Source organism: Narcine bancroftii, chromosome 5 (genome assembly GCF_036971445.1).
Source record: "Narcine bancroftii isolate sNarBan1 chromosome 5, sNarBan1.hap1, whole genome shotgun sequence".
NCBI lineage: Eukaryota > Metazoa > Chordata > Chondrichthyes > Torpediniformes > Narcinidae > Narcine > Narcine bancroftii.
Window position 1 is genome coordinate 222533796 of NC_091473.1, and position 16923 is coordinate 222550718.

Below are 16923 nucleotides of genomic sequence, written 5' to 3' on the forward strand. Positions count from 1 at the left end.
TTGGGAACTATAAAAATTACCAGCAAAGATTCAGGATGGTGTCTGGTCAGAAAAATTGGAAGAAGACCAGCGACAATGGAAGAAAGCTTGTTTTGTGTTACAGACATGAGTGAGGGTTGGGAATGACATTAGGTCAGGATAGTTCAGTGATTGCTGTGCACATCCAATGAAACATGACAGAGAGAATAACAAGCAGCCTGATAAAATACTCTGGGTTAAGTTGCAGGTTTCTGAATCAGAATTAAAATTTATTGTCATGAACACGTCACAAAATTCATTTTGCTCCTGAATGTGAAGCCCTTTCCATTGAAGCCAAAGCTGCAGACACTTGCCCATCTATTTTACAACAGTGATTGCAGATGAGAGAGTGGCCTGGTTTCCCAGCAGCTGAGACCAAAAGCAGAAGTTGGCCCTTCAGCCCATCAAGTCCACTCCACTACTTCATCATGAGCTGATCCATTCTCCCATTCAGCCCCATTCCCCTTAACTTTTGATACCCTGACTGTTCAGATACCTATCAATCTCTACCTTAAGTACACCAATCGACTTGGCCTCTACAGCTGCCTGTGTTAGCAAATTCCAGAGTTTTACCACTCTCTGGCTTAAGAAGATCCTCCTGTTTTAAATGGGTGCCTTTTAATTTTGAAGTTGTGCCTTATTGTCCTAGTCTCCCCTACCATGGGCAATAACTGCTACATCTAATCTGTCCAGGCCTTTCAACATTCAAAATCCTTCTATGAAATCCCCTCATTTTTCTGAACTCCAAGGACTACAGTCCAAGAGCTGTCAAACTTTCCTCATATGCTAATCCCTTCATTCCAGGAATCATTCTTGTGAATCTTCTTTGAACCCTCTCCAATGCCAGAACACCCTTTCTTACACAAGGAACCCAAAACTGTACCCCGTATTCCAAGGAGGCCTCACCAGCACCTTATAAAATCCCTGTTCTTGTATCCTATTCCTCGAGTTATGAATGGCAACATTGCATTTGCCCTCTTCACCATTGACTCAAATTGGAGTTTAATTTTTAATTTATCCTGCATGAGGGCTCCCAAGTCCCTTTGTATCTCTAAATTATAATTTTCACCCCATTCAAATTATAGACTTCCCTTTTATTCCTTCTATCAAAGTGGATGACCAAACACATTCTGACAATGTATTGAGCTAGGGCTCTCATTCAACTCTTCCACCTCTAGTGTACATACCATATGAGTACATTCAGAACATATTGCAACACACGTAGCAGTGCAAGCCCTCAGGATGAACGAAAGAAATTTAGTGGGGGAAAATATCTCAGTTGTGCAAAGACTGGACAGCCAGGAGGACTTGTCTACAGAGGTCATATGGGTGGAATTCAAGAACGGGAAAGGTGTGATCACACTAATAGGGTCGTATTATAGACCATTCAATAGTCAGAGAGATAGCAGACAAAATGTAAGAAGCAGAACTTTGTGATAGTAGGAGATTTTAATTTCCCAAATATTGACTAGAACTCCCATACAGTAAAAGGGCTGGATGGCTTGGACTTTGTGAAATGTGTTCAGGAAAGTTTTCTATAACAATATATAGAGGTACCAACGAGAAAGGATGCATTACTTGATCTACTATTAGAGAACAAGACAGGTCAGGTGACAGATATGTGTAGGTGAACATTTTGGGTCCAGTGTCATTAGCTTCAAGTTATTTATGGAAAAGGATAAGTCTGGTCCTCATGTTGGGATTTTAAATTGGAGGAAGGCAAATTCTGTTGAAATGAGAAAGGATTTAGGAGGAGTGGATTGGGATATTTTGTTTTATATCAAGGGTGTTATAGGTAAGTGGATCGCCTTCAAAGGAGAAATCTTGAGAGTGAAGAGTTAGGATTAAAGGCAAAATGACCAGGCATAGGGAACCCTGGTCTTCAAGGGATATTGGCAATCTGGTTAAGAAAAAGAGGGAGATGTATAGCAAGAATAAACAACAAAGAGCGAATGAGATATTTGAAGAATACAAAAAAAGCAAGAAAGTTCTCAAGAATGAAATCAGGAAAACATGAAGGTAAACCTGAAGGGTTCCTATATGTATATTAAGAGTAAGTTGGTTGTTTTTCCAGACTCTTAGTACATGACAATAAAGGAATCCTGTATCTATCTTGTATCTATTGGTGTTGCATCTGACGAGTATCCATGGAATTCTTCTGGGACTCGAGGTTGGTCTGGTTTAACCCCATGGCATCCCTGATGACAACCAACTGAAAAACCTCACAAAGATAAGCGTATACAGAGCCGTTGTCATACCCACACTCCTGTTCGGCTCCGAATCATGGGTCCTCTACCGGCACCACCTACGGCTTCTAGAACGCTTCCACCAGCGTTGTCTCCGCTCCATCCTCAACATCCATTGGAGCGCTCACACCCCTAACGTCGAGGTACTCGAGATGGCAGAGGTCGACAGCATCGAGTCCACGCTGCTGAAGATCCAGCTGCGCTGGATGGGTCACGTCTCCAGAATGGAGGACCATCGCCTTCCCAAGATCGTATTATATGGCGAGCTCTCCACTGGCCACCGTGACAGAGGTGCACCAAAGAAAAGGTACAAGGACTGCCTAAAGAAATCTCTTGGTGCCTGCCACATTGACCACCGCCAGTGGGCTGATAACGCCTCAAACCGTGCATCTTGGCGCCTCACAGTTTGGCGGGCAGCAGCCTCCTTTGAAGAAGACCGCAGAGCCCACCTCACTGACAAAAGGCAAAGGAGGAAAAACCCAACACCCAACCCCAACCAACCAATTTTCCCTTGCAACCGCTGCAATCGTGTCTGCCTGTCCCGCATCGGACTGGTCAGCCACAAACGAGCCTGGACTTTTTACCCCCTCCATAAATCTTCGTCCGCGAAGCCAAGCCAAAGAAGATTAAGAGTAAAATTGATCCCATTGAAGATCAGAATGGTTAACTATGTGTGGAGCCTCATGCTTTGGGGGAGATCTTGAACAGTTTTTTTCTGCATCAGTATTTACTCAGGAAACTGGCATGGCGCATAAGGAAGGAAGGGAAATAAAAAGGAGAATCATGATGAACAGATGGAGATTAAGGATGAGGAGTTTCTTGTTGCCTTACTGCGAATGAAGGTAGATAAATCATTTGGGCCGGATATGATATTCCCTCGGACCTTGAGGGAGACCAGAGTAGAAATTTCAAGGGCCCTGGCTGATATATTCAAAAGGTCACTAGCCATGGGTGAGGTGCCAGAGGATTGGAGGGTAGCTCATGTGTCCCTTTGTTTAAAAAGGGCTCCAAAAATAAATCAGGTAATTATAGGCTAGTGAGCCTGATGTCAGTGGTGGGTAAATTGTTGGAAGGAGTTCTGAGAGACAGGATATATAGGTATTTGGACAGTCATGGGCTGATTAAGCACAGTCAGCATGGCTTTGTGCGTGATAGGTCGTGTCTAACAAATCTTTTTTTTTATATTTTATTTTAAAAATTTTCCATACATTTAATCAATAAACATTTAAATAAAAGGGTAATGATAAAGTTTAAAAAATCACAACAGTTAGTGATTAACGAATCTTGTAGAGTTTTTTGAGGTTGCCAGGAAGGATGATGAGGGAAGGGCCGTGGATGTTGTCTACATGGTCTTTAGTAAAGCCTTTGACAAGGTCCCACAGGGAGCTTGGTTCAAACACTGGATATTCATGGAGAGGTTGTAAACTGGATTTGAAATTGGCTGTGTGGGAGAAGACAGATGGTGGTAGTGGATGGTTGCTTCTCAGATTGGAGGCCTGTGACTAGTGGTGTGCCTCAAGGATCCATGTTGGGACCATTGTTGTTTGTTGTATATATCATTAACCTGGATGATAATGTGGTGAATTGGATCAGCAAGTTTGCTGATGACACAAAGATAGTAGGAAGATTTTCAAAGCCTTTGTAATTACCACAAAATTATCTTCCCATGTGCACCTTCAGTTCAACAACCCACCAGTCTTATTCACCACACTGTACAATTAGACAAATGCACACTGACATCTTGAGCAAGCAAAGGGAAGCTAGAAGGTACTCAGCACCATCCATGGATGAAACACGTCTGAGACCCTTTCTCTAGAGCAGATGGGATTGCAGGGGGCCCGTGTCCAGCGTGGTGCACCAAGCCTTCTCTGTGAGCCAGGTGGAAGGGCGGCCACAGTCCATCATGGTGAATCAAGCCCCCACTGTGAGGCAGGTGGAAGAGTGCCTTGTGCCTCCACAGTAAAGTTCCGCTGCCTTCCCTCACCATCTGATCCCATCCATTACAGTGTCTGTCTAATCCCATTCTCTGTACACATTGTTTATAGAACATTACAGCACAGAAACAGGCCCCTTTGGCCCTTCTAGTCTGTGCCGAACCATTTTTCTGCCTAGTCCCACTGACTTGAACCCAGTCCGTTGTCCTCCAAGTACCTGTCCAAATTCATCACCTCAGCTGGCAGCTTGTTCCATATTCTGTGAAGAAGTTCCCCTTAATTTTCTCTCTAACCCTTTCCTCTTTCACCCTTAACCCATGTCCTCTGGTTTATATCTCTCCTACCCTCAGTATAAAAAACCTACCTATATTTACTCTGTCTATCCCCCTCATAATTTTAAATACCTCTATAAAATCTCTCCTCATTCTTCTACTTTCAAGGGAATAAAGTCCTAAACTGTTTAACCTTCCCCTATAATTCCATTCCTCAAATCCGGGAAGCATCCTTTCTAATGTTACAAATCCAAGATGTGGTAAGTTAGACTAACCTTCACCGACTACTCGCCCTCCACACCAACCAATAGTGAAGGCCTCTTGGCATGTTTGTACAGCTCCCATCTCCATTACACCCAGTCCCAATGGTCTTGTGATCGAAAACCTTCTCTCACGCACCATCTCCCCAGCTGGAATTTCATCGGTACCATCCTCCTATTCACTAGAACTTTGCATTAGTGGGACTCCAGGGAGTTCAAAGTTCAGGTTTATTGTCAAAGTGCACACACGGCATCACTTACAACCATGAGATCCTATTTTGTGCTAGCCAGGCAGGATTTCTACCTATCGGCAGCACAAAAAACTGTACTCAAGGTACGTTTACAAAAGAGATAAGTGTCATATAAAAAAAGAACTGCAAACAAACTAACTATGCAATGCATTAAAAAAAAATTCAGTGATAAATAATGTGCAAAGCAAGTCCTTCAATGAGTTTCTGATTGAGTTTGTTTTTTAGGAGTCTGATCTTTCAGGTCATGTTCATAAATTATTTTTCTAGCTCTTTAAATTTTGTTGCTTCTGTTGTTTAAATCCTTGCACTTCTTCCTGCTCATGTCATTGGGGCCCATCTGAACAGCAAACTCCCTTGGAATTTCTTGCAGCCACTTCCCCCTTTCACACTGGCAGCAAAGAGGCAAGATGCCTTAACCCCAATCACTCCACAACACCTGAATCTCCTTTCACTAGATCTTCCACCTCAAGATATTCCACATACAAGTCATCCAGTATCCTAGACTTGGCTCTGACTGCTCTGCACTTCCCCCAAGGAGCCATCCCTTCCCCAGAAGGTACAGCTGAATATTGATGTGACAAACTCCTTGTGTTCTTCTGCCCAGTCCTTAATGGTGTTCATCATCTCTCCCCTTTGCCTCCATTCATTTCAGGTGTGGCATATCTGCCTTCCAAAATGTACCATGCAGAACGTAGAGCCCGAAGTCCTAACAAGACCTAACACTATAATAATTTTGTGCAATGTGCAGAATCCAAGGAAAATCCTGGAATTTCCACAGAGTCCATTACGTTCATTTTATCATATGACTTTAGATATGATGCCAAAACTCTGTATCAAAAATGTGCATTCCGGAACATGCGTTCAGCATATAGTTTGCAACATGCAGAAGGAAGTGCATTCCATTTTACATAGCACATCACACAGCAACAACAACTTGCTTCCTGTATGGTAACTTTCATGTAATAAAATGCCCGGAAGTTGCTTCAAAGCAACTGTGTAAAGAGATAGGGGTCTGCTGATGTAAACTTTAAAGGTGTGTTCCGAAGAGGGATCAGAGGTAAACAGTTAGTGAGGCAGAGAGGTTTCATTTGTAACTTCCAAGAGTATCCATAAAGTCCCCTTTGCCCAATTCACCCACAGTGGATCTGATCTTTGCCCTATTCATCCCTTCCCCACCATGAAACTTAAAACTGACTTGTCTTCTCCCTTTACCAGTTCTGAGGTAGGATCTACAACCTGAAACGTCTTTCTCCACAGATACTGCGTGAGCTGCGGAGTGGTCCCAGAATTTTCTGATTGCGTTTTAGATTCCTGGCATCAGCTGCTTCTTTCATTTTCATTTACTGTCAACTTCACATTTCTCTTCCTGGAATGCAAATCTCAATGAGGGTCTCCTCCTCCCTTCCTCAGGGATATCTGTCTACCTCCTTTGCTCTGTCCACCCTCATCGACCTCTGTGCTTTCCAAACCTCTCTGCAACTTGTACCTTGATGAAGGGCTGAGGCCCAAAATGTTGGTATATATATTTGCCGCCTATGGACGCTGCAGGACCTGCTGAGTTTCTCCATTAATTTTGTGCATTTACTACAATCACAGCATCTGTAGACATTCTTGTTTCACTGCAACTTAACACAACCTGTTATTTCCATTCTCCCTTCCATTCCAATGTGTCTCGTCTGTTCTCAGCCTCCTCCATTGCCAGGATGCAGTTAAATGCACGTTTACAGCACAAAATTTCATGTTCTGCCTGGGTAGTCTTACAACCCAATGGCATGGACATTGAATTCTCCAATTTCAAGTAACCTGCTCCCTTTCTTACTCTTTCTCATTCACCTAGTTCTTTTTACGCACACCTTTCCTTCCTTCCCCCTCCCAGTCCCCAGTTACGCAGTTCCTTCTTGTTCTCCGTTTGCCCATCATTCATCTTATCACCATCCCTCTCTTACCTGGTTCCATCGATCTCTTCCATTCAGCAGCTGCCTCTACCTTCATCCACCCCTTCTCCCCTCTTGGGTCCATCTACCTTATTTCCCCTTTACATCTTCTTCCACCTCTCTTGCTTTCGCCCCTGTCTCCCAAACCACTCCTCCTGCTCCCCCCACCTGGCTCCATTTCTGAATCATCTCACACCCTCTCACCTACTGATCCCTCCCTCTTTCTTCTTTAATACTGTCGTCAGTCCTGAAACACTGACTGAGCATTTCCTTCCACAGATGCTGCCTGTCCCTCAGATTGTTTTGGTTTTAGATTTTAGGATCTTGCAGTCTCTTGTGTCCTCACTAACTTGATTTCTATCTTTCCCAGGTCTTTGACATGAAACCTGAATTTTGTTTCTCCTTCCACAGGTCCTGCCCAACCTGTTGAGCATTTCCAGCATTGTCTGTTTTCCTTCAGATTTTCAGCATCTGCAGACTTTTACATCTTCCAGAGACTAATGTTGCCAATGGTGAAGGAATTAAATCATGAAAAATCATAGCCTGAGGTTATTGCAACAGATGGTAAATTTTAGTCGATGGAAGGATTTAAAAGCAAGGGTGAGAATTTTGAGATCTAGCTGTTGCTTGACAGGAAGGCAATGCTGTTCGCTCGGTTATAAGCAGCATCAGTGGAAGAAAGGGAATTGTCATCTTTTGGGCCTGAAGTTTTCATCAAGACTAGGAAAGCAGAGGAAAGGTAGCCAGCATACAGGACAGGGTGGGAAGGGGGTTGGACAGGAGCCAATAGGGGATTGGTTAACCAGGGAGGGATGAAAAATAATGTCCAAACCTTTCCACCCTCTCCTTATTATACTACCCATCTCCCCTCTCCACTCTCAGTCTTGATGAACGGTTCTGGCCCAAAACATTGACATTTCTTTTTCTCCCACTCCTTGGCCTACTGAGTTCCTCCAGCAGATTGCTTGTTGCTCCGTATTCCAGCATCTTCAGTCTCCTGTGCGTACCAGGCAATGCAGGACCCTGGATACCGAAGCAGTGCATCAACAGGATCAGTGAGGATAGTTTTAGATGACAGGGTGAAACACACAAATCTGCAGACGCTGTGATTATAGTAAAAACACTGAAATGCTGCGGCAACTCAGCCAGTCTTTTCAGCGCCCAGGCTTGTGGATGGGAGGCTGACCTAATCTCAAAGGGATGATGAGCTGAAGTAGCTTGAGGATAATGATATAAATGATCTTTATTTCCAAAGCTGTTGACCAGATATCTTTGGTATAGTTTAGACTGAAACAATTGTTGCAAGATAAAGTAGAACGGTACAGGAACAGATCCATCTGCCCAGCCGTCTGTACCAGTCAAGATACCCAAACCAAACTAAAACTCTGCTGCTTGGACCTGATATATATCCCTCAGTCCCTTTCACATTCATGTATCTATCTACAAGCATTTAATTGCTCCTATTGCATCTGCTTCCACCACTACTCCTGGCAACCCATTCCAGGCATCCACCACTGTTAGTGCAATAATCTCCTTTAAACTTCCTCCCTTTCACCTCTAGTGTGCGACACTCTTACCCTGGAGAAAAAAAATTCTGACTGTCCACTCTATCGATGCCGCTCATGATTTTACACATGAAAGTTGGAGGTGTAGCAGATGACGTGAAGGTTGGAGGAGTTGTGGAAGGTGGTCGCACGTTACAACAGGATTATAGACAAGATGCAGAGTTGGGCAGAGAATTGGCAGATGATTCAATCTGGATAAGTGTGAAGTGATGCAACTTAAAGGAGCAATTAAATGCTTGTAGATAGACACATGAATGTGAAAGGGACTGAGGGATATATATCAGGTCCAAGCAGCAGAGTTTTAGTTTGGTTTGGGTATCTTGACTGGTGCAGACGGCTGGGCAGACGGACCTGTTCCTGTACCGTTCTACTTTATCTTGCAACAATTGTTTCAGTCTAAACTATACCAAAGATATCTGGTCAATGGATAATGGCAGGATTCTTAACTGTGTGAAAGAACAGAGGGACCTTGGGGTCCAAATCCATTGATATCTCAAGGTTGCCACCCCAGTTGATAGGGTGTTTAAGAAAGCTTATGGCCTTCATTATCAGGGGAGTTCAAGAGTCATGAGCTAATATTGCAGCTCTATAAAACTGGTTAACCCACACTTGGAATATTGTGTTCAGTTCTGATCCCCTCATTACAGGAAAGATGTGGAAGTTGTAGAGAGGTTGCAGAGGAGATTTACCAGGATGTTACCTAGATTGAAAAACATGCCTTATGAGAGCTAGAGCTTTTCTCTTTGGAGTGAAAAATGATGAGAGGTGACTTATCCGAGGTCCACAAGATTATTAGAGACATAAATAGAGTATACAGCCAGCACATTTTACCCAGCAAATACCAGAGGACATCTGTTCAAGGTGAGAGGAGAAAGTTTAGGGGAGTCGTCTGGGCTGGGAGGTTTTTTTTAAAAACACAATGAGTTGTGGGTGCCTGGTATGCATAGCCAAGGGTGGAGGTGGAAGCTGGTACAATAGGGATATTTAAAAGACTCTTAGACAGGCACATGCATACAAGAAAAATAGATGGCTATGGGCTGCAAGGTAGGGAAGATTTAATTTGTTGAGGTTTCTATTGGGCAGCACATCATCATGAGCTGAAGAGACTGTGTTGTAATGTTCTATACTGTATACATCTCTCTCAGGTAACCCCTGGTATTAGTATTAGTATAAAGGTATTGTCCGCTTTCAGAGACACATCAAGGATTCCACCTGCACAATGGTACTCACTCAGTTTCATGGGCAAACGACTGAGATAGTCCTGAGGACTGCTATACACAGGAGTGACTGATCTGGACCGAGCTGGAGGCGATAAGGCTATTGAGCTGTAGGGAGGCATAGTACATTCTTGCTCCTGCTGGTAAAACAAATATGCAAATTTGACAAAAGCACCTACAGTTCATTTAACCAAACAAATGCAACTTTATAGAAGCCACGGTTACAATATTATCACACAGTGGCGCAACTGCACTTAACACTACTTCATAGTGCTCAGGACCAGGGTGAAATCCTGACTTTGGCTGCTGCCCAGGTGGAGTTTTCACATTTTCCCTGTGACCATGAGTTAATCAGGTTTCCTCACACATCCCCAAAGCTGTGCAGGTTGGTAGGTTAACACTCCCTGTTCTAAATATCCCCTCACATGCAAGTAAGTGGGATAGAATCACAATATTAGGTAATGTTGGGAGAATGGAAAATGTAGGACTGATACAAATAGGTAGTTGACAGTGTGGACTAAATGGGGTAAAGAGCCAGTATGTCTCTATGGCTCCGTCTTTTTCCTTAGAGTATTCAGAGTGAATGCTGCAAAGTTATCAGCCAGCAAAGAAAGGCCAGCAGCCAAAAGTAATGAATCACTAGGGCTGTCTGGATGTTTTTCTGCACTTGGATCTCTCACATGTCACTCAAACTGCCAGGGTTTCCTCAGGTCAAGACAATGTGATCGTTTTCACATTACTCACACAGTTCTTAGGAAAATAGTATTGTAATGTGTTATGCAGCTGATTAATAATCCAGAGAATACAATTTCAGTTCTCACCTGAGCAGTGTGAGAATGTGAATTCAGTTTAAAAAGGTTGCAGTCATGCAATTGAGCATGAAGCTGCTGTGGTTCATAGACATGCTTTAGGAAAGGAAACCTCCCATCTTTGTGGATGTGATCAGAGTTCCATTACAGGCATAACTCTCAAATGTGCCATGAAACTATGAAACATTGAGCTGATGTTACTCTGACATTACCCAGGTTTGTCTTGCCAATAATATTCATGTCCAAGGAATAGTGTGTAAAAGATTGTTGGCTGCTGGTAATTTTTAGTTACACCCATCTTGGTTTTGCTAAGATTCATTGAAAGGATGGTAGCTGATCAATACCAGTTGACAGTTTATTGGTCAAAGCAACTTAGATGTTCCGAAAGTGCTAGAAACTCAGTAGGTAAGGTCCAAGAATAATCACGGTGGTATTGCAGATCCTAAATCAATCTTGTGATTGCTTCAATATGATAATTATGGAAGGAGGGAAGCCTGAAAAATAATATTGAGAACAAATGCAGCAAATTCAGGGAAACTGGGAGAAAGAGGTGCCTTGCTTGCAGGAGATAGGGTGGAAGAGGTGTAGTCGAGGTAGCTGTGGGAATCAGTGGGTATATTAAATATCCTGACATGGAGACAGAGAGGTCCAAAACAGGATGTGTCAGAGATGGTCCAGGTGAATTTGAGAGCAAGGTGGAAATTGCAGTGCTATCGTTTGTGTCAACCCATGGAGAGCAGGGAGAGGAGACATAGTGTTCCTCTGCAGGGTTCCACCACTCAGTCCAACTACCATCGGATCCATACTGGGATCTGTTCTGGGGCCCCATTACATTGTGATTTTTATAAATCATCTGGCTGAAGAGGCAGAAAGATGGTCAGTAAGTTTGCAGATGATACAAAGGTTGGAAAAGTTGTGGGACATGTTGAAGATTATCGTGGGTTACAATAGGATATAGACAGGAAGCAGAGTTTGGCAGAAAAGTGGCAGATGGAGTTCAATCCAGGTAAGTGTGAGGTGAAGAATTTTGGAAGGTCGAACCTGAAGGCTGAGTACAAGGTTAATGGTCAGATACTTAACAGGTGGAAGAACAGAGGGACCTTCAGGTTCAAATCCACAAATCTCTTGTGCAGGTTGATAGGATAGTTAAGAAGACTGATGGGATGCCAGGCTTCATTAGTCAGGGGCTTGAGTTCAAGAGTTGAGAGATCATGTTGCAACTCTACACTTGGAATAGTGTTCAGTTCTGGTCACCTCATTATAGGAATGATGTGGAAGCTATGGAAAGGGTGCAAAGAAATTTATCAGGATGTTGTCTGGATTGGAAATAAGTCTTACGAGGCAAGATTAGCAGATCTAGGGCTTTTCCCTTTGGAGTGAAGAAAGATGACTTCATAAAGGTCTACAAGATTATGAGAGGCATAGATGGGGTAGACAGCCAGCACCTTTTCCCCAGGGTGTGAGTAGTAAACACAAGAGGACATGTGTCCAAAGTGAAGGCAGAAATATTTAGGGGAGCATTTTATTTTACGGAGAGAGCTGTGGGTGCCTGGAATGCCTTGCAGGGGCTAATGGAGGAGACTGGAACATTAGGGGTATTTAAGAGACTCCTACAGGCACATGGATGAAAAGAGAGGTTTATGAAGTAGGAGGGTTTAATAATATATATATAGGTCGACACAACATCGAGGGGCCGAAGGACCTTACTGTGCTGTGGTGTTCTCTGTTCTAACTGCCCATCTTAAACAACTAGTCAACAGAACCCACACCCCTAGAAACTCAGTAGGTAAGATGTCCAAGAATAATCACGGTGGTATTGCAGATCCTAAATCAATCTTGTGTATTCTTCAATGTGATAACTATGTCAGGGGGGAAACCCGAAAAATGCAGCCGATTTATTTTAGTTGCACTTCCAGGACTCCCTGATTCATGAAAGAGAAGCTTTTAGGCAATCCCCGCCTCTGAGAAGGTCTCGCTACAAACCCTGGCAAAGGGGCATCATCAGTGGGCTGAGTGGCGAGTGCCCGGCGGCCTCAGCCTGCCGGGCCGGGAATCGGATCGGAAATGGCAAGTTGTTCGGAGTAGGATCTCCTTGCCTCGTCTTCCGCCTTTCGCCTCTCGCTCCCGCCTGGTTTTCGAAGGCTGAGGCGGGACGAGCGAACTGTTGCACGGCCCCCGGGCTACCTTCAATGAGAAACTCGCGGTGGGACAAGAGTGGCTGAAGTTCAGCTTTCTGCGGCATGGAACTGACACCAGCCCTCACGAAGTACTCAGGCGGCAGCTCCCGGGAACAGTGGATCAGCTCCTGGGGTCCGGGGGCTGAGGACAAACTCCCAGGGCCAGAGGACGGGAGATGGGGGGGGGGGGGGGGGAGGGGAGGGGGAAATAATGTTCCGGGGATAAGGGGGGAATAACGTTCCTGGGGGTGGGGAGGAAAAAATTTCCCTGAGGGGGGGAGAGGTAATGCCCGGTGAGGTGGAGGATACTGTAATTATTGTCCCGGGGGATAGGAGACGGGGTGGGGAAAGAATAACGTCTCGGGGGGATAGGACACCGGCGGGGGTGGGAGGATTAACGTGTCGGGGGAGGACAGGAGAAGGGGGGTGGGAATAATGTGCCGGGGGAGGACAGGAGACCGGAGTGCAGGGGAGCGAGAATGTAATTACGGAGGAACCGGAGATAGGATATCAGGGAGGGCGTAGAGGAAGCTGTCTGGGGTTGGGGGCGGGAGGGGGAGTAGGGAGTGGGCAGGAAACCTGGAGGGTAGTATTCTAGGGACCGCGCCAGGGGTCCTGCTGGAACACAAGGCGGAGGAGGGTCCGACTGATCGAGACGGGGTTCACCACTCACCTTGAGCCGGGGAGCCGGCTCACAAGCTGTCATGGTTCGTCCGCAGCTTCCAGCAGCAAAACAAACCAAAGTATATATATATTATATATATATATATATAATATATATATGTATGTATGGCCGGGGGCTTCTCGCTTCGGCACAGCAACTTCCCGAATTACCCGGGAGCTGAGTCAGGGAGAAAGAGCGAAACCTCCTCTCCCGATAGTCACATCGCCCGCAGCTCAATTCTTCCGGGAAACAAAATCGAAAGCACCGGATCTGGAGAATAGGCGTGTGAGAGAGCGACAGGGAACGACACCCGAACCATCCAACAGGTAGAACAGGTCAAACGCCTTCAAGCGAACTGCTTCACTGGGAATGGACCTAGTTCCCCGGATCTGGACGCGTTAAAAATGCCAGAACTTCTAACCGGTCAACAACTTGCAACCAGAGCAGTTAATCATTAAAATAAATACACTAGTATCTTAAATACGTCGCATCTTCAGAAATGGAAGGTTAGCTGTAGGGGGGAGGGGGGGGGGGGGATACCACTGGGAACAAGAAGATTCAACTCAAAATGAAACCAGAAGTTGCTGGGGAAACTGCAGACCAGGCAACATCTGCAGACACACAGAGGCGAACGGCGCTGCTGGGTAGGGTGACCGTGTGGAGTTTGCACGTTCTCCCCGGGAACCACATGGGTTTAATCCGGTTCCGCCCCAAATCTCAGAAACGTGCAGGTTGGTCGGATGATGACCAAAATTGTCCCGTGGTGAGGAGGTTGGGAGTCGCTGATAGGATTTTTTTTTAAATACGGCATCTGTGTGTGCGAATCAGTGGGACTGTTTCTGCGCGTTTCCACGTAAGGCTGAATTATTGCGAGGTGTGTGAGGGCGGAGAATAAGTCACTGGAGGCATAAAAGGGGAAGTGGAGAGAATAGGCATTTTCAGGAGGCCAATTGGCCCGCTTGTAGAGCCGCATATTTTGGCAAAATGCGGCTGTGGGAAGGCCACGTGAATGAGCAGGAGGTGCCTGCAAGGCGAGTTTGGTAACCCTCCTCCGAGAGGGATCATCCCCGCAGCACATCCCCGCTTTTAGCTGGCTGCTTTCAGATGACAGTCAGCTGGCCAGTGCCTGACAGCTCCTCTCCTAGTCCCCACGATGTCGGGCGGCCAGCAATGGCTGTAAGCGGGGGGACATCCCCACACTGATCCCGCTGCCCCGCTCTCTCCCCACTCACGAATTCAGTCTCCACACTGTCGGGCAGCCGGCATGGGCTGTCCCGTACTCACCCGCCAGCCGCTCCAGCCTCCTTCTCCCCCGCTGGTGCTCCAGCCTCCTCCCCCGTCGGCCACTCCAGCCCTGTGAGTGTGGGGACCTCACGCTGACAGCCCAGCCATCCTGAATTGACAGCCCAAGGGACAGGAGCCGGAATGCGCATCCCGGCGCAGCTGTCCTTTCAGGTGGCCAGCGCTGTGCTTTCAACGTTGCCACCTGTACTGCAATTTAAAGGGACGCTTCTGCTTCTTCAGGCGCATTCTTAGCGGAGAATGCAACTGAAAAAGCCTAATAAAGGACACTTACTGCTCCCCAGTTAACAGAAGGCTGTCTGTCTGGAGAAAAGAGGGCAGAGATAGAAGGAATGAAGATACCACAGGAAAAATTGGACCCATTAAGGATTAAGTCTAAGGAAAAGGGCCAGGGGGGAAAAAAAACCTGAGGATTGGGTTTTGAGAATTCTTTGATATAATTTATTGTAATACATAGTATTTATGAAGAGACTGCGTGTTTTTTTTAAATTAAAGATACTAGTATATTTACTTTAATCTTTGGCTGTTCTGGTTACAAGGGGTCGTTTTAAGTAAAAACACAGCAAAATGCTGGAAAAACTCAGCTGCTCCAAGCAGTGTACTTTATGTAGCAAAGATACATAAGCAACGTTTTGGGCTTCATCAAGTTTGGCCTGTTAGAAGCTGAAATTGATAAAGAAAAATGTAAGGGAATCTGCAGTAAAACTCTGATCGCCCGGTTTAACGATATGGTTGTATGTACAGGCTGGCCCGCCTCCTGATGACATCCTCTCCGAGACTCCTCCCATGTGACCCAGGCCATAAAGTTCGAGTCCCCTTTTCCTCTCCTCATTTTCCCGCCTTGACCCAGGCCAGCAGTCTCTAGTGCAATAAAGCCTATCGTTCCCCTCAGTCTTTGTCTCACTGATTATTGGGGCTACTGGTAGCGCCCAACATCCAGCACCCTCCAGACTTGGGCTGTATCAGGCCCACAGAGTTTGTGAACCATTGGATGTTAATCCTATGAGAATCAGAATTTACTGTCGTGAGCAAGTGTTACGAAGTTTTTTGCTTTGCTGCAGCATTACAGGTGTAAAATTGCTTAAATGTTTGATTTTAAAAGTCAATTAGTGCAAAAGAAGAGAAAAAAGTGAGGAAGTGCATGTGGTTCATTGTCCATTAAGAAATCTGATGGCAGAGGGGAGGAAGCTGTCTTTGTACCATTGAGTGTTCGTCTTTAGGCTCCTGTACCTCCTACCTGATGGTAACAGTGAGAAGAGGGCATGGCCTGGGTGGAGAGGGTCCTTTCTTGGATACTTTCTTGAGATACTGCCTCATATATGTCCTTAATGGAGTGAAGACTGATGCCCATGATGCCGCTGGCCAAGACTGCAACTCTCTATAACCTCTTCCTGTCCTGTCCATTGACACCACCACACCAGACTGAACTTGTCTGAATGCTCTCCACAGTACACGTCTGGAAATGTGCAAGAGTCTGGTGATAAACCAAATCTTAATCTAAATATTAATGTCAAAATACACTTTTATTTTGCTTTTCTCCAGTGGTGGTAATGAATCTTATAGTGAACCCACTGAGTTGAGAGAGAGCGGGAAATGTACCAAAACTCCACATGCAGGTTCCAGTTTCATATCTACTTGTACTCTTGATTCCAGGTCAGACTTGAACCCAGCTCTGGCCCACATTTCAGACCCCAGTCCTGGACACTCTCTGGATCCCTGGCTCACATTTCAGATGAATGAGTGAGCCAGATGCCGAACCATCAGAATCTCCAAACATTCCGATGCTGTATTATTGGAGTTTAACTGTAATGTTAAACACAAAGACAGACCGAGGGGCTTCCATCAGTAAAAAAGGAAAAGAACAGCAATGACGAGGTACGTAATCCCTTACAGAAATAGACAGGAGATATTTCAATACTGAATGAAGAATTAAACCCATATTTCAAATGGATCAACACACAAGAAACACATTTGTCCCAGCAAACCCATCGAATCTGCATTGGTATCCACTTACGTCGACCTGGTCTATTTCCTCCCTACCTACATCTGGGATACTTCATATGCCCTCCATCACTTCAACTTCTTCAAGTTCCTGAACTTGATCATCTCATCCCCCATACTGAAAGCCTCAAAGCCCTTCATTTTTAACCACACCTCCATCCCCCATACTAAAGGCCTCAAAGCTCTTCATTTTTTTCGAGACAATAGACCCAACCAGTTCCCCTCCACCACGACGCTCCTCCGGCTGGAAGAACCTGTCCTCACCCTCAACAA

At 45.3% G+C, this 16923-nt stretch overlaps 1 protein-coding gene across 6 annotated transcripts in view; it reads right to left on the reverse strand.

Moving 5' to 3' along the window:
• Window positions 1-14753, reverse strand: part of LOC138764932 (transcription factor ETV7-like) — a 98087-nt gene extending 83334 nt beyond the window's left edge. The window contains exons 1-2 of one of the 6 annotated variants that reach the window (XM_069941399.1): window positions 14632-14753; window positions 9711-9837 (exon numbers count right to left, since the gene is read on the reverse strand). In XM_069941399.1, coding sequence (XP_069797500.1) covers window positions 9711-9819 — 109 coding nt within the window. In that variant the 5' untranslated portion in view covers window positions 9820-9837; window positions 14632-14753. Of the gene's footprint in view, window positions 1-9710; window positions 9838-13356; window positions 13804-14631 lie in introns of those variants that run through there. The other 5 variants (XM_069941402.1, XM_069941400.1, XM_069941398.1 and 2 more) reach the window with 5 other exon arrangements.
• Between the last annotated feature and the right edge of the window lie 2170 nt (window positions 14754-16923).